General features: G+C 45.5%; 2 protein-coding genes across 9 annotated transcripts in view; one reads left to right on the forward strand and one right to left on the reverse strand.

Moving 5' to 3' along the window:
- The window catches only part of ARSG (arylsulfatase G), a 105856-nt gene extending 101634 nt beyond the window's left edge, over positions 1–4222 (reverse strand). For 2 of the 6 annotated variants that reach the window (XM_077328364.1, XM_077328368.1), the window contains exon 1: positions 3949–4218. Coding sequence is in view for 1 of the 6 variants with exons in the window: in XM_077328367.1 (XP_077184482.1) it covers positions 3949–3977 (29 nt within the window). In the remaining 5 variants the exon portion in view is untranslated. Of the gene's footprint in view, positions 1–3486; positions 3510–3948 lie in introns of those variants that run through there. The other 4 variants (XM_077328367.1, XM_077328359.1, XM_077328363.1 and 1 more) reach the window with 4 other exon arrangements.
- Positions 4223–4274: 52 nt separating this feature from the next.
- LOC143833050 (uncharacterized) lies at positions 4275–20138 on the forward strand. Of its 3 annotated transcripts, none has more exons than XR_013229505.1 (3): positions 4275–4592; positions 9771–10058; positions 19715–20138. XR_013229505.1 is itself a non-coding variant. In XM_077328373.1 (2 exons), the coding sequence occupies exons 1-2, from the start codon at positions 4571–4573 to the stop codon at positions 12206–12208; spliced, it is 378 nt and encodes a 125-aa protein (XP_077184488.1). In that variant the 5' UTR covers positions 4299–4570; the 3' UTR covers positions 12209–12338. The 3 variants fall into 3 exon arrangements, 1 of the variants encoding a protein (XP_077184488.1); XR_013229506.1 differs by lacking the exon at positions 19715–20138 and adding an exon at positions 11853–12338; XM_077328373.1 differs by lacking the exons at positions 9771–10058; positions 19715–20138 and adding an exon at positions 11853–12338 and having other exon boundaries at positions 4299–4592.
- Positions 20139–22629: the final 2491 nt, after the last annotated feature.

Here is a 22629-nt window from a genome sequence, read left to right on the forward strand (position 1 = left end):
AGCCCAACTACTGGAGGGAAGAAGCAAAAATGGGGTGGGGTGGGGGAAACCTTGATTTCTGAGAGGCCTCCTCAATGGTTTTTGGAGGTTTCTTTTAGGAAACAGGCAGAGTCTAACAAACATCAGACTCTTTCGCTAAACCTAAAGGATAGGAAAAACTCAGGGAAATCTGTAGACGGCCAAAATGACCCTCCTCCTGACTACACCACCCTCCTCTCAGGCTCAGTGGCAGGTACTAAACATGGAACTGGCTGCAACAGCTCCCACCACTTGGTCACCTCCTCTCCTTCCCCACCCTCAAGGTTCCACTGCCAGCTTCCTGGTAAAAGGCACAGGGTGAGGAGGGTGGGGGGACAGCCCCCCTGAACAGTCCTTGCCAGTTGAGCCACCTCACCAGCTGTGCTGGGAGCTTTGCAAAGTGGAGTCCTGCAGAAACAGTTGGGGGAAGGCAGCAAGCTGGGAAGGGAGCCTCTGCCTGGTGAAGACCAGAGGAACAGCGTGGCTTTGCAAATAGGCTGGAAGAGCAAGTTAAGCTACTCTTAGCATGCAGAAGGGCAATCTCCCCTCCCTCCACCAGTTCCATGAGGCATGTTGAAAACCAAAACCTAAAACGGACTGGGGGGGGGGGTGGCGGCAAGAAGATGGCCAGGCAGCTCAGTGTTCTCCAATCATTGTGAGACTTGAACAGCTGTCCTCCCCAGAACAGAAGAGGGATCAGAGCAAAAAATCCAACAGAGCATTTCCGCTTTGTAATACTTCTGCTTTAGAATGAACAAAGTCTAAAAATCGCAGATATACTATTATCTCAAAAACTCTTGATGTAACCACAAATGGAATGCGCCCTGAGGCAGAACAGCAACCAAAAATCCAATGGACATCCGCTTCGAAAGTAGGGTCACATGAAGAACTGTAAAAATAATCAGACAGTAATTCATTGTAAAACCAGAAGAAACCACTGGTGCAGAAAAGACCAATGTTAAATAAAACTGGATTTAACAACCAGATTTGAGATCTTCCATCTGGCTCCGCACACCGTATAAAAGATCTAATAGTGCCATCAGGATGCTATGGAATATGGAAAACTGGAGGTTTTATTGTAGCTGCAGAATAAATACACTGTATGTATAGAATTTTGCATAAGGTGGGCACAGAATCTGAAATTACGATTACAGGCAAACTGCTCTGAAAATCTGCTGTAATGTATGTGTGTACTGGGCCAAATACTAAAAAGTTTTTATTTATAGCTGAAATTTTCTTGGACTATCAAATGCAGAGTGATGCCTTATTAGGCAGACATAAACAAGGTTATGTGAAGAGCATAAAACGTAAATAGAGGACAATACAAGAACTATAAGGCAAAACATAATTAGGAAAAGTCCAAATGCAATGACAAAAAAGCAGTAATTAGTAAGACAATTTTCTTAATTTAGCTAAACTAGTTAACAGTTCCCTTCCAATGCTTACGTAAGGCTTTTGTGGATACATGGACATCTATATTTATTTCAACTGGAGGGAGGGAGATCCGCTAATCCAAAGAGATGCAATTTTGCCATTGGAAGAAAAAGAAAAGCTTGGGAAGCGGAGAAGCACCCAACCCAGATCTAGACCTCAGTCAGAATATAATAAAGCTGTACAATCACAGCTGTGAGAAACACTGCGGGTTATTTGCTCTGTTTTTTTTTTAAGCAACCTGTCCAATCTTTAGGAAGTCATCCTTTTAAACCAGTAACATGATGCACATTCTACTTTAGATGCTCATTTTAAAAATTCAAGAAACAGCAGTTTTTATTATGTAGATGTAAAGGTCCTGACAGCAGGCAGATCTGGCCATTGCTCTCCAGTGAGGTATGCATATGTGTGTTGGGGGTGTTTAGGAGCTTTTAAAATCTGGGTTAGTGGGTTGGGGGGTGAGGGGGGGCTTCCCCTCTTGGGGTGGGTTGGGTGGGTGTCTGGGTGATGTCACTTACAGGGGAGGGGCAGGGAGGTGTGGCCGGCTGACATCACTTCAGGGTTATCTCAAAACCTGCAAAACTTTTCAGGGATTACTCCACAGTCAAAGGATGAAAAAGACTGGTTTAGAATGTGAATTAGCATTGGGGAGAATAAGAGACAACCCCCTACACAGCCACAGTCTCACTAGATGATCCTGGACTAATCATATTCCAGTCTACCTCACAGGGTTCTTATTAGGATAGAGGCCACAGAACCACTTATGCCACCCCAACATATCTGGGTAAAAGGTGGGATGAAAGTTTAATAAATAAAATAAACCAAGAAGCAACAGCTTTAGTACAATAAAGTATGTTTTCACACTACATAATTCACTTCTGGAATGCACAGTCACAAGATGGATTAAAGATTTAAAATAAGATTAGATCAAGTCATGGGAGGTATTAGCAGTTAATAGCCATGAAAGCTAAATAGAAAGATATGTTGCTTTAATACCAGATATTAATCATCTGGCTTTCCTCTGTTGGAAATAACATCCTGGATGAACTGTTAGTTTGATCCCACATACTGAACTGGATTAGCTGTTGGTTTGATCCGGTCAGTCCTGGTCAACACCATTTTGACCTCTTGTAAGAATAGATATCAGAAACGGAGCAAAATCCAGGCTGCAACGCCATTTTAAAACCATTGTGCCTTTACAGGAATTGTCTTGAGGGCAGGCTTGACCACACAGTACAGGGAACATCTGTTCCAGAGTCTCCCCCTCATCCCAATACACACACGCACACACAGTGGGAGGGCAGGGAGAAATAAGGTGGGCCTGCAGGTCCATCCCTGAAGATTCTGCACTAGACCCTCCACATTAGAGAAACTCTACTGTCAGCTTGCTCTGCATCACAACATCATGCTCTCTTTGGTCTTCCACCAAACCCTAAACCACGGACACCACACCCCCGTTAAATGTATAAGTAAGTGGATCAGACTGCAACCTCAGTATGTTAAATAATGGATAGCAAAATGTCACAGGTGTACATGAAGCACAATGACACATGATGTTTTTTCTTGACAAAAGAAATGCATTCTGAGCAAATAGCTCTGTAACTATACCCAACACCTGGCCCCCTCGGTTTCCCACCTACAAACCGCCTCATCTTCTTTAGGAAGTGCGGGAGCCCAAATGCTGGTCTTAATTAGAAGAAGAAGAGTTGGTTCTTATATGCTGCTTTTCTCTACCCGAAGAAGGCTCAAAGCGGCTTACAGTCGCCTTCCCTTTCCCCACAACAGACCCCCTGTGAGGGAGGGGAGGCTGAGAGAGCCCTGATGTTACTGCCCGGTCAGAACAGCTTTATCAGTGCCAAGGTCACCCAGCTGGCTGCATGTGGGGGAGTGCAGAATCTAACCGGGCATGCCGGCATTCCTAACCATTATTAGTTATTCCCCCTTCCGGTGCTCCGACGCCGCCAGTCCCCCGCAGCTAAACGTTGTGGACATCCCCCCCCCCCTTGGGCCACGTTAAGGCCTCGCGGCAGTACAAACCGCACTCTGGGGCGGCCTTCCTCTGCTCGCTGCGCCACCGGCTCCAGAGGCGGCCCAAACACCGACGGGGCTGTAGCCGCCCATCACTTCCCGACTCGGTGGGCTGAGAAAACATGGCTGCCTCGCCGGGCTGTGCACAAGACCTCCGCAGCGCCCGCGCCCGCGCCCGCGCTAGCTCCCCCTCCCCACTCCCGTATACACAAAGCAAGCACCGCGTTCCCCCCACGCCCCCAATGCCTCCCCCCTCTCCAGTTAGCGTTTAAGGGGCTTACGCACGCCTCCCTGGGAGGACGCGCCATCCAACTTAGCAGAATTTTTACTGCCGAGGAAGCGCCTAGTACGACCGGGCTGTGAGCGGCCCTTATTTTAAAAGGCTTTGTTTTTTAAAGTATGCTGCTTTCACTGCCGCAAGCCGACCCCTTGCCAAGCAGCCCCCGGGAGTCGACAAATCCGACGGCTTACCTCTCCTTGGAGTCTGGGGCCGGTCCCATCACCTGTGCCCTCGATGGCCACTATCGAATTACTCTGTTCGGGTTGGGACCCGCCGATGGCCTCCGAGCCCTTCACAGCCGCTTAAGCCCACCTGCCCGCCCAAGCCAGAAACTCCATTGCGTAGAAAGGGAGAGGGGGCGGAACGGTCCCCAAAGGTTAAAATGCCCTCTCTAGTTTGCGCCACTGAAAAGCGACCGACCACGGCGGCTCGCAGGCATCCTGCACGAGTAGCGACACTGGCAAACCCCGTCCTGCTCCGCCCCTTATCGTGAGCTGCGTCAGTGCGCGAACACCGGGCTCTTTCTCGCGGCCTGAGTGGAGTAGGCAGGCGCCGGGGATCTTCCGCCTCGGCCTGAGGTTTGCAGGCGGGTACAACCGCGACCAGAAAAAGAGTTTCACGACTGCGAGGAAACCTGGCTATTGGAAAGCGTTGTGGAAATCGGGTGACGATCACAGATGGATTTCTAAAGGCGCTTTCCTAGAAGTAATTGCCAGTGACTAATAATATTATGAGACTTATTTCTGACTAGATAGATCAGTTTACACTGCACCTAGTGGTTCTCCTATTGCTCCATTAAAACCAGGTATTTGGATGTATCTGATCAGCAACAAAGGTATGTGGAGTAGGAAGTCATAGAATTGGAAGGTAGATCTGGGGTCATCTAGTCCAGTGGTCCCCAACTGGTCAACGCTTGACAATTTTACTGAGGCCCATGGGGGGTAGTCTTTTGCCGAGGGACACCACTGCTGTTGTGGGGTCTTTTGCCGAGGGATGTCGCTGGGTGGGGTCAACCTCGCTTGGTGAGGCCTCTGAAGAAACATCAAGGAAAGCCATCAGTGGGCCCATGGCCCTGTGCCTCGGAAAGCCCAGCAAGAACTGCCTCACTGGGAAGATAAAGTGCAAGAGCTACCCAGCTCCAATATTTGACAGAGCAGGTAGTTGGTTGTAGTAAAAAGCTCTGCCACACCTAGAAAGAGCCTAACAGGCTGGGTTAGCCTAACCAGTCTAATAGCAACAGCATTTCTTTCTGAGTTTTCAAGAGAGTTTCATATCATTTCATATTATTTTTATAACTAGGGGCAAAGCCTGTTGTATCCAAGAATACAACGGGTGCTAGAGCTTGGCAGTGGGAAGAGGAAGGGGAGGAGTTGTCCAGTCTGTAAGGGCATGGGGTTGTCATGTGTGTTGTGTGGGAGGTTGTGGTGGCATGGTGGCAAATGAGGCCATGGGTGTGGAGATATGGGTGTCAAGAACCTGTGGTGTGGAATGTTCGTTGAGTGTGGGAGAGGACAGAACTTTGGGAATTTTGGCATAGTGGTTACAGATAACCTTTCCAGAGCCATGTCCTCAGATATGTGAAGGGAAAATCAGACTGGAGACTCTTCTTAGGGGAAGATTACATGGCAACCAATTCCTCCCAGTTCTGCGTCATTTCCCTTCTTGTGTGAATTAGGCCACAGGGACCGAAATGCCTCTCTGCATTGGGGTACACATGGGGTAGTCACAGTACACAGGTGTCCACCCTGTTCCTTCTTTTCAATTTTTTTCACTGTTGATAAAATGTTACGTGCCCACATGCTTCTTTCATGATTGCTCCTTAGGAGAACAGATTTGTGTACCCTATTGCTTACTACCCAAAGGCGTCTCAAAGCGGTTTACAAACACCTTTTCCATTCGTCTCTCCACAATAATCAACCTGTGATGTATGTGGGGTTGTGAGAGGTCTGAGAGAGCTGGGAATGGGCCGCAATGACCCAGCAGGCCTCAGGTGTCTCAAAGCATTTTCCAATCGTCTTCCCTTTCTCTCCCCATAGCAGACTCCCCATGAGGGGGGTGGGGTAGCAAGCCTCACAGGGAAGCTGGCAACCATAAGAGGAAGATTCTCTGTGCACAGCAGTCTTGACCTTAGTAAGGATTTTTATACTGTTTTTTTATTTGCCAGGTCAAGGTTATTTACCAGGCCAAAAAGTCATTCAGTTACCATGTGTCTCCAGACATTGTTCTCTATTTACAGTTTCAGGCTGTAAATATTTATTTAGATCTTCCTGCACTTTCCAGACTCACAGGACTGATGCTGGTCTGCCTGCCTGCACCCCAGAATACAAACAGTTGCTGGTAAGGGCTGGCCATAATCCATAGGCCAGGGGAGAGACCCCTGCACCACTCCCTCCCAACTGCAGGCAAAAATGGCTCATTTGAAGGCTGGACTCTGAGGCATTGTACGATTTTGAACCTCCAAACCTCCAGGAATATTTCCAACCCAGGGGTAGCCAACCTCCAGGTGGGGCCTGGAGAGCTCCTGGAATTACAGTTCACCTGCAGAGTATAAAGATCAGCTCCCTAGGCAGAAAGGGATACTTTGGACAGGGTTGCGGTAGAGAAGAAACATTTAAGGCCTCCCACACAGGTTGTTGTTGAAAGACTTGAGGCCTACTGCACAGGGTTGTTGTGCAGATGAAACAGGATACAAAAGAGCCAGTTTCCTCTGCAGAATAACTATGTGCAGTGGCCTCAAATCTGCAGAGAGTGGCAAAGAAGAAAGAAACATGGCTTGGCTGTGTCCAACCCCTGGTCAGAGGAGTATTTTCAGTGATAACAGGCTTTTCTGTGGCCTCCCTGTCAGCCAACTGTTTGGGATAAGGGGAAAGTCCCCCACACCCTCTCAAAAGGAAAGCCCTCAGGTTCCCCTGCGTTGGTATTTTTATCCATATTCGATGGGTTTGGTCAAAATGTTTTGGAAAGGAATACTTCAGATTCTAACAGAAATTACTCATTGTGAGATCGCATGTAATCCAGTTACAGTTCTGTTAGGCTATCTTAATATGTTAGAAACAATAAGGAGATTATAAGGAATTTGTTAATAGCAGCTACAATTTGAGTAGCAGAATATTGAAAGCAGAAGGTACTACTAATTATGGAGGAATGGCTCTGTGTAAAATATGTACCTGGAGAAAACAGTTTATAGACAAAGCTGGGATGTTAAACAACTTATTCAGGATATTTTTTTTATGATACGTTATCTTTTTATTGTTCTAGATCAACATTAAAATCCATAAATTTGTAAGGAAGAGATACATTTTGGGCAATAGGGATATGCTGTACATTGTATGATTATTATACTTAGAACAACATTAGCATTGTACAATTATGACAGTAAATTCAAAACATTTCAAAAGATGTGTCATCTGGGCATGGAATTGGGATCACTGTGGGGGCCACGGTAGTTATGTTTCCTGCACTGTGCAGGGGATGGGACAAGGTCACCCTGGAGACCCTTACAGCACCATGATTCTATGATTCTGTAACCTGTAGCCAATACCCAGCTGCTTTCAGTGCCTCAAGCCTATCAGTCCTTGCCTTTCAAGCAAAGCCTTCATCATTGCCATAGGGATGGTTAGGTTATAATGCTGATTATCCTGCTAAATGATGTCACAACCATCTTCAGACATGCATAAAGCTTGCCCACAGTGGTTGCTGTGCAGTCTGCAAAGACCTGCTCGGTGGCATACACCTTGCCGATATGGCTTATGCTAACCTCTTGCTTTGCATGTTACTGGTGCCTCTTATGGGGCTAGCTCTTCCATCCCCTTGGAAACGATCCATCCCAGACGCTCAGACCAATGTCCGTGGGCCCATCGATGAAACATCCTCCTTATGGAGCATTTGGCCTTCCTTGGATGCAGCTGATAAGACCACAGCAAGCACACCACAACTGGAGAAGCCTTCAGGCAGGCTCTCAAATGAGCGGATTCCAGCATATGGATATGGAAACAAGCAGCTCTGGGCTGTTACAGTGACCACCATCATTCTGATCATTGTTGCTGTTATCTGCCTAATTCAGGCCTTGTCTCTGCGTTCTGCAGCCAAGGAGAAGAGCTTTTTGCGCAAAGAAAAGAAACCCCTGCCGGATGAAGAGATTCCCAGAACACCCTCTCCATTGAGAGATAAGCCTCTTTGGCTCAAAGATATGTATTATAATCTGGATGAACTAGAAAATGACACACTGGACAAACTGCATGACGATGAGTCCTTCGAGGAAGTGGATGTGACCAGTTGGAGCATGGGAACACCACCATTACGAGAGCCCAGTATTGAAAAGATACTATCTGAACCCATGCTGGAACAATGGATTCCCCCTGTTACTCCACCTCCATCCCCAGCAGAACTTGCTCCTCCTCCTGCTCCTCCTTCTCGACCATCACCACCACCATCACCATCACTTGCTCCTGCACAACCACCACCTTCAACAGAAGATATTAGTGAAGAACCAGAAAGTGGAGAGGGGCATGATGAAGGTGAAGAAGATGAAGTAGAGAGTGACTGATCTCACTCAAGTCATGAATATTTACATAATCTGTAATAAACGTATAGTGTTGCTTCTATTAAACATATGGTTAAAAACACACCTCTGACATAGTGTTTTGATTGGGTTTGACCGAAAATCTGCCGTCATGTTTCCATCTGTAGAAAGAGCAGTCATTCATTATTTATACATTTATATATTTATATTAAAATGTTTATATTGCCCTTCCCTGTGGGCTCTTATCTAATAAGAATGCTGCTGACTTCTGAGCCTTTCATTGAGGCTTATATCCACTCCAGGATACTGTGGGGGAAAGGTAGGGTCACCGTGAAATAATCATGCTTATTGCAGAGGGGAAATTTAAAGCGCCGAAAATCAAAATGCAAATCGAATTCAGTGTAGAATTCATTCAAACGGGGACTCGGTAAAAAGCCCCGTGCAGACTACACCCTGGTGTTTTGGGTGGGCAAAGGGATTACCACTCTTATCCAGCAGAAAAGCTGGTTGTATTGACTGGGTAACTCTGCTTAAGAATCTACCATTACTAATTTCACTGTAATATTTTAAAGTGCTCTAACCTCCATAGCCCAGGTTACTTGATTTTGTCAGATTTTGTGAAGCTTACAATTTAAGGATGAGAATATGAAAAGGAGGAACAGGAACAAAGGATATGAAAAACACCCAAGTAATACCGTCAGTTATCAAGACTTCTTAAAATTCACAGAGTGGTTTGTTGAATCTGAGCAGATGTAGACATCACCATGGGCAATGAACAGACTTCCTTGAAGCTGAGGATGAAGACTGTGGGCCGACGTTACGAATGTTTTTTGTTTGTTTGTTTGAGACATCCGAGGGAAGAGACATGAAAGAATGAGGTCACAATGAGGTAGAACCCTGAGGTGGCGGAATGGACTGTGCCACTTCAAACTGCAAATGGTGGGTTCCAGGCTTGAATGTTTCTTTGCTGTGAGACCTCCGTGCAAATAGAAAATTTGGCCCACAAGGAGAACGGCCATATGGTTGGGCTGGTTTTCTGAATGCAGGGAGTTTTAAAGATAAGGGAAAGAGCTGCAATACATGGTGCTCCTGAGTCTTCCCCTGCAGTTTGAAATAGTACAGTCCAATATACCATCTCGGCATTCTTCTGCTTCCTCCTCCTGCATGGATTCACTTATGTACTTCATTACCTACCATGGAGTGGGGGATGGTGAAGGTGAAGGTGAAGAAGAGAGTGACTGATCTCTCTGATGTTATGAAAATTTACATAATCTGTAATAAAGAGTTAGTGTTGTTTCCATTAAACATGTGATTAAAAACACACCTCCGACATAAATCGTCCCCACAACAGTCACCGTGTGGGGTAGGTGTGGCTGTGAGAGCCCTGATGTTGCTGAAGAAGAAGAGTTGTTTCTTATATGCTACTATTCTCTCCCTGAAGGAGTCTCAAAGTGGCTTACAATCACCTTCCCTTTCCTTTCCCCACAACAGGCACGCTGTGGAGCAGGTCAGACTGAGGAAGCCCTGATATTACTGCTCGGGGAGAGCATAATCGGACCCGGCTCGCCAGATTAGAAGTCCGCGTTCCTAACCACTACACCAAGCGGTTGGATGTGGGGCTGGGGGTTCACACTCCAACAAGTTCATGGAGTCATCCCACTCTTGTTTGGGATAGATATAAACAAAAAGCACCACACTAAGCCAAAATAGAATCGTACTCCAGAAGCCTTGACAGAGGCGCAGGATAAATGCAAGTCTCAATGGAAAATGAGCTAATCAGTATGTATATTACTCATGATGGATATGGTCATCTTGAATTCATTTAAGACTTGGCTAGACAATTAAACGATGTTATACATGAGCTTTCAGTAGGCTTGCCAGGTGTGGGTTGGGTGGTACCTGGAGACTTTGGTGGTGGAGATGGATGTGGGTGGGATTTAGGGTGGGGAAGGACTTAAGTGGAGGATAATGCTGTGGAATCCACCTTCTAAAGCAGCCGTGTCATCCAGGCGCACCGATCTCTGTTGCCTGGAGATGAGGTGTAAAACCAGGGGATTTCCAGGTCCGACCAGGGGACTGGCATCCCTAGCAGTCTATCCTGTTAACTCTTCCAGAAGTCACAGGTAAAAGAGGATGAACACCAGATCTAATGCTTCAGTATACTCACAGTACCCTTTTGTCTCTGCAACATCGAATAACTATATTGGATGTATCGGTTAAACGGACCTACTCACCCAAAATCTATTCTTTACAGAGAAAGGAAAAAGGAATGATTAAATTGACTTGGAGATGACAATGATAGAAACTATTTACCTACCATGGCATGCTGACTTTTTTGACATCCTCTTTCAGTTTTTTGGTATTGACATCCTCTTTCAGTTGCTGGAGATGTTAAAAAGCGAGTTGGTATTTTTATCCATATTCGATGGGTTTGGTCAAAATGTTTTGGAAAGGAATACTTCAGATTCTAACAGAAATTACTCATTGTGAGATCGCATGTAATCCAGTTACAGTTCTGTTAGGCTATCTTAATATGTTAGAAACAATAAGGAGATTATAAGGAATTTGTTAATAGCAGCTACAATTTGAGTAGCAGAATATTGAAAGCAGAAGGTACTACTAATTATGGAGGAATGGCTCTGTGTAAAATATGTACCTGGAGAAAACAGTTTATAGACAAAGCTGGGATGTTAAACAACTTATTCAGGATATTTTTTTTATGATACGTTATCTTTTTATTGTTCTAGATCAACATTAAAATCATAAATTTGTAAGGAAGAGATACATTTTGGGCAATAGGGATATGCTGTACATTGTATGATTATTATACTTAGAACAACATTAGCATTGTACAATTATGACAGTAAATTCAAAACATTTCAAAAGATGTGTCATCTGGGCATGGAATTGGGATCACTGTGGGGGCCACGGTAGTTATGTTTCCTGCACTGTGCAGGGGATGGGACGAGGTGACCCTGGAGACCCTTACAGCACCATGATTCTATGATTCTGTAACCTGTAGCCAATACCCAGCTGCTTTCAGTGCCTCAAGCCTATCAGTCCTTGCCTTTCAAGCAAAGCCTTCATCATTGCCATAGGGATGGTTAGGTTATAATGCTGATTATCCTGCTAAATGATGTCACAACCATCTTCAGACATGCATAAAGCTTGCCCACAGTGGTTGCTGTGCAGTCTGCAAAGACCTGCTCGGTGGCATACACCTTGCCGATATGGCTTATGCTAACCTATTCCTTTGCATGTTACTGGTGCCTCTTATGGGGCTAGCTCTTCCGTCCCCTTGGAAACGATCCATCCCAGACGCTCAGACCAATGTCCGTGGGCCCATCGATGAAACATCCTCCCTATGGAGCATTTGGCCTTCCTTGGATGCAGCTGATAAGACCACAGCAAGCACACCACAACTGGAGAAGCCTTCAGGCAGACTCTCAAATGAGCGGCTTCCATCATATGGATATGGAAACAAGCAGATCTTGGCTATTACAGTGATCACCATCATTCTGATCATTGTTGGTGTTATCTGCCTAATTCTAGCCTTGTCTCTGCGTTCTGCAGCCATGGAGAAGAGCTTTCTGGGCAAAGAAAAGAAACCACTGCCGGATGAAGAGATTCCCAGAACACCCTCTCCATTGAGAGATAAGCCTCTTTGGCTCAAAGATATATATTATAATCTGGATGAACTGGAAAATGACACACTGGACAAACTGCATGGCGATGAGTTCTTCGAGGAAGTGGATGTGAGCAGTTGGAGCATGGGAACACCACCATTACGAGAGCCCAGTATTGAAAAGATACTCTCTGAACCCATGCTGGAACAACGGATTCCCCGTTACTCCACCTCCATCCCCAGCAGAACTTGCTCCTCCTCCTGCTCCTCCTTCTCGACCATCACCACCACCAACAGCTCCTGAACCACCACCATCACCACCACCTGCTCCTGCACAATCACCACCACCACCTCCAAGTCAAGTCAAGTCATGAATATTTACATAATCTGTAATAAATTTATAGTTTTGCTTCTATTAAACATGTGGTTAAAAACTCACCTCTGACATAGTGTTTTGATTGGGTTTGACCGAAAATCTGCCGTCATGTTTCCATCTGTAGAAAGAGCAGTCATTCATTATTTATACATTTATATATTTATATTAAAATGTTTATATTGCCCTTCCCTGTGGGCTCTTATCTAATAAGAATGCTGCTGACTTCTGAGCCTTTCATTGAGGCTTATATCCACTCCAGGATACTGTGGGGAAAAGGTAGGGTCACCGTGAAATAATCATGCTTATTGCAGAGGGGAAATTTAAAGCGCCGAAAATCAAAATGCAAATCGAATTCAGTGTAGAATTCATTCAAACAGGTGCTCTGTAAAAAGCCCTGTGCACACTGCACCCTGGTGTTTTGGGTGGGCAAAGGGATTACCACTCTTATCCAGCAGAAAAGCTGGTTGGATTGACTGGGTAACTCTGCTTAAGAATCTACCATTAATAATTTCACTGTAATATTTTAAAGTGCTCTAACCTCCATAGCCCAGGTTACTTGATTTTGTCAGATTTTGTGAAGCTTACAATTTAAGGATGAGAATATGAAAAGGAGGAACAGGAACAAAGGATATGAAAAACACCCAAGTAATACCGTCAGTTATCAAGACTTCTTAAAATTCACAGAGTGGTTTGTTGAATCTGAGCAGATGTATAGATCACCATGAGCCATGAACAGACTTCCTTGAAGCTGAGGATGAAGCCTGTGGGCAGATGTTAAGAATGTTTTTGTTTGTTTGTTTGTTTGTTTGTTTGCAACATCCGAGGGAAGAGACATGAAAGAATGAGGTGACAATGAGGTAGAACCCTGAGGTGGTGGAATGGACTGTGCCACTTCAAACTGCAAATGGTGGGTTCCAGGTTTGAATGTTTCTTTACTGTGAGACCTCCGTGCAAATAGAAAATTTGGCCCACAAGGAGAACGGTTCTATGGTTAGGCTGGTTTTCTTAATGCAGGGAGATAAGGGAAAGAGCTGCAATACATGGTGCTCCTGAGTCTTCCCCTGCAGTTTGAAATAGTACAGTCCAGTGTTTCCCAACCTTTGTATCACCGGGGACTGGTCAACGCTTGACAATTTTAATGAGGCGAGGGGAGGGTAGTCCTCTGCCAAGGGATGTCACCACAGCCTTAGCCGTTGCTCCACTTCCTTTCGCGCCAGCACCCCTTTTTTCCCCCTCCCATTGGGGGGCGCTGACAGCAGCAACTGCACAGTGCCACACCAAACGGGGTCCCAGCCATGGAGGCTGCTGGAGAGCACCAAAGGTGAGCCGGCAGCAGAGAGGCATGGCAGCCCCCAAGGCAGCAGCCGGGGAGGAGGATGAGGAGGAGCCGCGGCCCGGTACTGACTGATCCACGGACCAGTACCGGCCTCCGGACCAGAGGTTGGGGACCGCTGATCTCGTCCAACCCCCTGCACCATGCAGTACACTCTATCGCTCATCCACTGTAACCTGCCACCCCCTTGAACCTTCATGGAATCTGCCTCTCCGTCAGCTGGCTTGCCTGCCTCTGTTTAAAATTTTCCAAAGATGGAGAACCCACCACCTCCCGAGGAAGCCGGTTCCTCAGGAGGTGGTGGGTTCTCCATCTTCGGAAATCAGTAATCTTTGGAAGAAGTAATCTTCTCCATATTTTACTAACAATTCCTTCATAAAGATAGATTCAGGTGGGTAGCTGTGTTGGTATAAGCTTCTTCCTTAACATTTTGGTATGTAGACAAGGGCAAGGAGACCCAAGTACATTTTTATGAATCGTCTTCTGAACAGTAACAATAGCAATGAAGACCCATGTTGGAAAATCTAATGTGGAATTGCTATGTGTACTTGTTCTCCCCTATTGTCTGTCTCTACACATTCCGCTTTTGCAGGTTTTCTTCAGAGGAACAGAGTTCCAGGTGGCTTTACTGAGAACAAACAACAATCAGGAAAATGGAAACAGAATGTGTAACGTAGTTTCCACAGCATATCATTTTAAAAATTTCTGTCTGATCAGAGTTCCTGTTTTATACATACCAAATTAGTTCATCAGAGTCTGAGTTCATGACTTCCCTACCAATCACAGGAGCTCTAAAACATTTGAGAGAACTGGGAATGGGCCGCAGTGACCCAGCAGGCCTCAGGTGTCTCAAAGCATTTTCCAATTGGCTTCCCTTTCTCTCCCCATAGCAGACTCCCCATGAGGGAGGTGAGGTAGCAAGCCTCACAGGGAAGCTGGCAACCCTAAGAGGAAGATTCTCTGTGCACATCAGTCTTGACCTTAGTAAGGATTTTTATACTGGTTTTTTATATGCCAGGTCAAGGTTATTTACCAGGCCAAAAAGTCAATTCAGTTACCATGTGTCTCCAGACATTGTTCTCTATTTACAGTTTACAGGCTGTAAATATTTATTTAGATCTTCCGGCACTTTCCAGACTCACAGGACTGATGCTGGTCTGCCTGTCTGCACCCCAGAATACAAACAGTTGCTGGTAAGGGCTGGCCATAATCCATAGGCCAGGAGGGACACCCCTGCACCACTCCCTCCCAACTGCAGGCAAAAATGGCTCATTTGAAGGCTGGACTCTGAGGCATTGTACGATTTTGAACCTCCAAACCTCCAGGAATATTTCCAACCCAGGGGTAGCCAACCTCCAGGTGGGGCCTGGAGAGCTCCTGGAATTACAGTTCACCTGCAGAGTATAAAGATCAGCTCCCTAGGCAGAAAGGGATACTTTGGTCAGGGTTGCGGTAGAGAAGAAACATTTAAGGCCTCCCATACAGGTTGTTGTTGAAAGACTTGAGGCCTACTGCACAGGGTTGTTGTGCAGATGAAACAGGATACAAAAGAGCCAGTTTCCTCTGCAGAATAATGATGTGCAGTGGCCTCAAATCTGCAGAGAGTGGCAAAGAAGAAAGAAACATGGCTTGGCTGTGTCTAACCCCTGGTCAGAGCAGTATTTTCAGTGATAACAGGCTTTTCTGTGGCCTCCCTGTCAGCCAACTGTTTGGGATAAGGGGAAAGTCCCCCACCCCCCCCTCAAAAGGAAAGCCCTCAGGTTCGCCTGTGTTGCTATCTGAAGGAAAATACCTCCCTCCCCTCAGTCAGGGCCTGTCAGAGGCTCCTTCGCAGCAGGCCTGAAGGGAGGGAGGGGGAGGGAGCGCACTCAGCAGCCTCCTGCCAGCTCTGTCAGGGTTCTGAGGCAATTTGCAGTTGGACATGACAGTTAGGACAGCCTTTGGGCAAAAAGAGCTGGCACAGCCTGTGTTCTCATCCCCCTTGGCAACCTACTGACGTCCTCTCCCTGCAGTGGTCAGGAGCAGACTGGCAGCCAGACTGGGCTGGGTGAATGGAATTTTGGTCTGTCCTGGTGAGGGGCCAATCGGTATCTCCATACCTATGTGAGCCTGTGGCCAGTATTATATTATTATTATAAATAAGGTTTAAATTCTCAATACTTATAAAATTGATAAAAATACTGAAGACTCAGAGGACTCGTCACTGATGAAAGAATCTAACTGAAAATGGATATTATCTGGATACCATTTTGACAGAAGTCCTACAGAATAAAGAAAAAAGGAAAACTACAAAAAAGTACACTTTCTTTTATGAATATATTGTATTGCCATTGGATAAGTCTGTTTCTCTCTGTTTGGTTTAATTATTAGACCGTACTTCTTATACTCTTGTATGAAAGCTGGGATGTTGAACAACTTATTGGAAGCAGAAGGTACTACTAATTATGGAGGAATGGCTCTGTGTAAAATATGTACCTGGAGAAAACAGTTTATAGAGAAAGCTGGGATGTTAAACAACTTATTCAGCTTGCCCACAGTGGTTGCTGTGCAGTCTGCAAAGACCTCCTCATGAAAGTCTTTAGTGAGCACATCAATGAAACATCCTCCCTATGGAGTATTTGGCCTTCCTTGGATGCAGCTGATACGACCACAGCAAGCACACCAAATCTGGGGGAGCCTTCAGGCAGGCTGGCAAATGAGGGGATTCCAGCATATGGATATGGAAACAAGCTGCTCTTAGCTATTACAGTGACCACCATCATTCCGATCACCTTTGCTATTATCTGCCTAATTCTGGCCTTTTCTCTGCATTCTGAAGCCAAGGAGAAGAGCTTTCTGGGCAAAGAAAAGAAACCCCTGTCAGATGAAGAGATGTCCACAACACCCTCTCCATTGAGGGATAAGCCTCTTTGGTTCAGAGATATCCTAACCCCAACCCCGGCGCCACGGGCACCGCGGACTAAATAAAGCCGTGGGGGCTTAGGGGGAGGAGATTGGGCGGGCTCTGTCCGGGATGAGGAAGGGTGCCGATTGGCCCCTTCCTCCAAGACAGACCATCGGCGGGGCCAATCGGCAGGTGCAAAGCGCCTGCCCATTAGCCTCTACGATTCCCACCCTGCCGACAAGGGATCAAAGCGCGGCTCTCAGCTGCTACCTTGCCAGTGGCCTGATGCGTTGGGAGGCGCAAAGCGCCTCCGATGCGTCAGGCCGCCGGCAAGGGAGCCCCCGCCAGCCGCACGCAGGCTCGCCGGCCGCGAGACCATGATCTAGGCCCGCTGTATTGTGAGTACAGTGGGCTTGATTACTAGTCTATTATAATCTGGATGAACTAGTGGATAACACACTGGACAAACTGCATGACGAAGAATCCTTCGAGGAAGTGGATGTGACCCATTGGAGCATGGGAACACCACCATTACGAGAGCCCAGTATTGAAAAGATACTATCTGAACCCATGCTGGAAAAACGGATTCCCCGTGTTACTCCACCTCCATCCCCAGTAGAATTTGCTCCTCCTCCTGCTCCTCCTTCTGCTGGTCCTCATCCACGACCACCACCAGCAGCAGCAGCTCCTGAACCACAACCACCATCACCACCACCTGCTCCTGAACCACCACCACCACCTCCACCTCCAACACCTTGTACTCCTTCTGATAAGTCCATTGACAAAAAGATTTCAGAAACAACAGAGGCCACCAGTCCAAAAGCAGCATCTTCAGCAACAGATGAAGACATAGATAGCGCTGCTGAAAAATCGGAGAACCCCTTCAACAGAAGTTATTAGTGATGAACCAGAAAGTGGGACAAGGGAGTGGGACAAGGTGACCCTGGAGACCCCTTACAGCACCATGATTCTATGATGTTAAAATGTTAAAAAGCGAGTTGGTATTTTTATCCATATTCGATGGGTTTGGTCAAAATGTTTTGGAAAGGAAAACTTCACCATTATTCTGATCATTGTTGCTGTTATCTGCCTAATTCTGGCCTTGTCTCTGCGTTCTGCAGCCATGGAGAAGAGCTTTCTGGGCAAAGAAAAGAAACCACTGCCGGATGAAGAGATTCCCAGAACACCCTCTCCATTGAGGGATAAGCTTCTTTGGCTCAAAGATATGTATTATAATCTGGATGAACTGGAAAATGACACACTGGACAAACTGCATGACGATGAGTTCTTCAAGGAAGTGGATGTGACCAGTTGGAGCATGGGAACACCACCATTACGAGAGCCGAGTATTGAAAAGATACTCTCTGAACCCATGCTGGAACAACGGATTCCCCGTTACTCCACCTCCATCCCCAGCAGAACTTGCTCCTCCTCCTGCTCCTCCTTCTCGACCATCACCACCACCACCAGCTCCTGAACCACCACCATCACCACCACCTGCTCCTGCACAATCACCACCACCACCTCCACCAACACCTTCTACTCCTGATAAGTCCATTGAGAAAAGGATTTCAGAAACACCAGAGGCCACCAGTCCATAAGCAGCATCTTCAGCAACAGATGAAGACATAGAGAGCTCTGCTGAAAAATCGGAGACCCCCCTTCAACAGAAGATATTAGTGAAGAACCAGAAAGTGGAGAGGGGCATGATGAAGGTGAAGGTGAAGAAGATGAAGAAGAGAGTGACTGATCTCAGTCAAGTCATGAATATTTACATAATCTGTAATAAATTTATAGTCTTGCTTCTATTAAACATGTGGTTAAAAACTCACCTCTGACATAGTGTTTTGATTGGGTTTGACCGAAAATCTGCCGTCATGTTTCCATCTGTAGAAAGAGCAGTCATTCATTATTTATACATTTATATATTTATATTAAAATGTTTATATTGCCCTTCCCTGTGGGCTCTTATCTAATAAGAATGCTGCTGACTTCTGAGCCTTTCATTGAGGCTTATATCCACTCCAGGATACTGTGGGGGAAAGGTAGGGTCACCGTGAAATAATCATGCTTATTGCAGAGGGGAAATTTAAAGCGCCAAAAATCAAAATGCAAATCGAATTCAGTGTAGAATTCATTCAAACGGGGACTCGGTAAAAAGCCCCGTGCAGACTACACCCTGGTGTTTCGGGCGGGCAAAGGGATTACCACTCTTATCCAGCAGAAAAGCTGGTTGGATTGACTGGGTAACTCTGCTTAAGAATCTACCATTACTAATTTCACTGTAATATTTTAAAGTGCTCTAACCTCCATAGCCCAGGTTACTTGATTTTGTCAGATTTTGTGAAGCTTACAATTTAAGGATGAGAATATGAAAAGGAGGAACAGGAACAAAGGATATGAAAAACACCCAAGTAATACCGTCAGTTATCAAGACTTCTTAAAATTCACAGAGTGGTTTGTTGAATCTGAGCAGATGTAGAGATCACCATGGGCAATGAACAGACTTCCTTGAAGCTGAGGATGAAGACTGTGGGCAGACGTTAAGAATGTTTTTTGTTTGTTTGTTTGCGACATCCGAGGGAAGAGACATGAAAGAATGAGGTCACAATGAGGTAGAACCCTGAGGTGGCGGAATGGACTGTGCCACTTCAAACTGCAAATGGTGGGTTCCAGGTTTGAATGTTTCTTTGCTGTGAGACCTCCGTACAAATAGAAAATTTGGCCCACAAGGAGAACGGCCGTATGGTTGGGCTGGTTTTCTGAATGCAGGGAGTTTTAAAGATAAGGGAAAGAGCTGCAATACATGGTGCTCCTGAGTCTTCCCCTGCAGTTTGAAATAGTACAGTCCAATATACCATCTCGGCATTCTTCTGCTTCCTCCTCCTGCATGGATTCACTTATGTACTTCATTACCTACCATGGAGTGGGGGATGGTGAAGGTGAAGGTGAAGAAGAGAGTGACTGATCTCTCTGATGTTATGAAAATTTACATAATCTGTAATAAAGAGTTAGTGTTGTTTCCATTAAACATGTGATTAAAAACACACCTCCGACATAAATCGTCCCCACAACAGTCACCGTGTGGGGTAGGTGTGGCTGTGAGAGCCCTGATGTTGCTGAAGAAGAAGAGTTGTTTCTTATATGCTACTATTCTCTCCCTGAAGGAGTCTCAAAGTGGCTTACAATCACCTTCCCTTTACTTTCCCCACAACAGGCACGCTGTGGAGCAGGTCAGACTGAGGAAGCCCTGATATTACTGCTCGGGGAGAGCATAATCGGACCCGGCTCGCCAGATTAGAAGTCCGCGTTCCTAACCACTACACCAAGCGGTTGGATGTGGGGCTGGGGGTTCACACTCCAACAAGTTCATGGAGTCATCCCACTCTTGTTTGGGATAGATATAAACAAAAAGCACCACACTAAGCCAAAATAGAATCGTACTCCAGAAGCCTTGACAGAGGCGCAGGATAAATGCAAGTCTCAATGGAAAATGAGCTAATCAGTATGTATATTACTCATGATGGATATGGTCATTTTGAATTCATTTAAGACTTGGCTAGACAATTAAACGATGTTATACATGAGCTTTCAGTAGGCTTGCCAGGTGTGGTTTGGGTGGTACCTGGAGACTTTGGTGGTGGAGATGGATGTGGGTGGGATTTAGGGTGGGGAAGGACTTAAGTGGAGGATAATGCTGTGGAATCCACCTTCTAAAGCAGCCGTGTCATCCAGGCGCACCGATCTCTGTTGCCTGGAGATGAGGTGTAAAACCAGGGGATTTCCAGGTCCGACCAGGGGACTGGCATCCATAGCAGTCTATTCTGTTAACTCTTTCAGAAGTCACAGGTAAAAGAGGATGAACACCAGATCTAATGCTTCAGTATACTCACAGTACCCTTTTGTCTCTGCAACATCGAATAACTATATTGGATGTATCGATTAAACGGACCTACTCACCCAAAATCTATTCTTTACAGAGAAAGGAAAAAGGAATGATTAAATTGACTTGGAGATGACAATGATAGAAACTATTTACCTACCATGGCATGCTGACTTTTTTTTTTTTAACACCTTCATTAAATATCAATAAGATGATGTACGGATGGTTTATACCCTACCAAAAAGCCAAAAATGGTATTGACATCCTCTTTCAGTTGCTGGAGATGTTAAAAAGCGAGTTGGTATTTTTATCCATATTCGATGGGTTTGGTCAAAATGTTTTGGAAAGGAATACTTCAGATTCTAACAGAAATTACTCATTGTGAGATCGCATGTAATCCAGTTACAGTTCTGTTAGGCTATCTTAATATGTTAGAAACAATAAGGAGATTATAAGGAATTTGTTAATAGCAGCTACAATTTGAGTAGCAGAATATTGAAAGCAGAAGGTACTACTAATTATGGAGGAATGGCTCTGTGTAAAATATGTACCTGGAGAAAACAGTTTATAGACAAAGCTGGGATGTTAAACAACTTATTCAGGATATTTTTTTTATGATACGTTATCTTTTTATTGTTCTAGATCAACATTAAAATCCATAAATTTGTAAGGAAGAGATACATTTTGGGCAATAGGGATATGCTGTACATTGTATGATTATTATACTTAGAACAACATTAGCATTGTACAATTATGACAGTAAATTCAAAACATTTCAAAAGATGTGTCATCTGGGCATGGAATTGGGATCACTGTGGGGGCCACGGTAGTTATGTTTCCTGCACTGTGCAGGGGATGGGACGAGGTGACCCTGGAGACCCTTACAGCACCATGATTCTATGATTCTGTAACCTGTAGCCAATACCCAGCTGCTTTCAGTGCCTCAAGCCTATCAGTCCTTGCCTTTCAAGCAAAGCCTTCATCATTGCCATAGGGATGGTTAGGTTATAATGCTGATTATCCTGCTAAATGATGTCACAACCATCTTCAGACATGCATAAAGCTTGCCCACAGTGGTTGCTGTGCAGTCTGCAAAGACCTGCTCGGTGGCATACACCTTGCCGATATGGCTTATGCTAACCTATTCCTTTGCATGTTACTGGTGCCTCTTATGGGGCTAGCTCTTCCGTCCCCTTGGAAACGATCCATCCCAGACGCTGAGACCAATGTCCGTGGGCCCATCGATGAAACATCCTCCCTATGGAGCATTTGGCCTTCCTTGGATGCAGCTGATAAGACCACAGCAAGCACACCACAACTGGAGAAGCCTTCAGGCAGGCTCTCAAATGAGCGGCTTCCGTCATATGGATATGGAAACAAGCAGATCTTGGCTATTACAGTGATCACCATCATTCTGATCATTGTTGGTGTTATCTGCCTAATTCTAGCCTTGTCTCTGCGTTCTGCAGCCATGGAGAAGAGCTTTCTGGGCAAAGAAAAGAAACCACTGCCGGATGAAGAGATTCCCAGAACACCCTCTCCATTGAGAGATAAGCCTCTTTGGCTCAAAGATATATATTATAATCTGGATGAACTGGAAAATGACATACTGGACAAACTGCATGGCGATGAGTTCTTCGAGGAAGTGGATGTGAGCAGTTGGAGCATGGGAACACCACCATTACGAGAGCCCAGTATTGAAAAGATACTCTCTGAACCCATGCTGGAACAACGGATTCCCCGTTACTCCACCTCCATCCCCAGCAGAACTTGCTCCTCCTCCTGCTCCTCCTTCTCGACCATCACCACCACCAACAGCTCCTGAACCACCACCATCACCACCACCTGCTCCTGCACAATCACCACCACCACCTCCAAGTCAAGTCAAGTCATGAATATTTACATAATCTGTAATAAATTTATAGTTTTGCTTCTATTAAACATGTGGTTAAAAACTCACCTCTGACATAGTGTTTTGATTGGGTTTGACCGAAAATCTGCCGTCATGTTTCCATCTGTAGAAAGAGCAGTCATTCATTATTTATACATTTATATATTTATATTAAAATGTTTATATTGCCCTTCCCTGTGGGCTCTTATCTAATAAGAATGCTGCTGACTTCTGAGCCTTTCATTGAGGCTTATATCCACTCCAGGATACTGTGGGGGAAAGGTAGGGTCACCGTGAAATAATCATGCTTATTGCAGAGGGGAAATTTAAAGCGCCGAAAATCAAAATGCAAATCGAA

Source organism: Paroedura picta, chromosome 3 (genome assembly GCF_049243985.1).
Source record: "Paroedura picta isolate Pp20150507F chromosome 3, Ppicta_v3.0, whole genome shotgun sequence".
NCBI classification, from domain to species: Eukaryota; Metazoa; Chordata; class Lepidosauria; order Squamata; family Gekkonidae; genus Paroedura; species Paroedura picta.

Excerpts from the sequence above, each read along its gene's own strand:
- LOC143833050 (XM_077328373.1), top strand. The coding sequence starts at position 4,571 with ATGTATCTGATCAGCAACAAAG. Across the intron at positions 4,593-11,852 it reads GTATCTGATCAGCAACAAAG|CCATGGAGAAGAGCTTTCTG; the intron begins GTATGTGGAGTA and ends TGCGTTCTGCAG.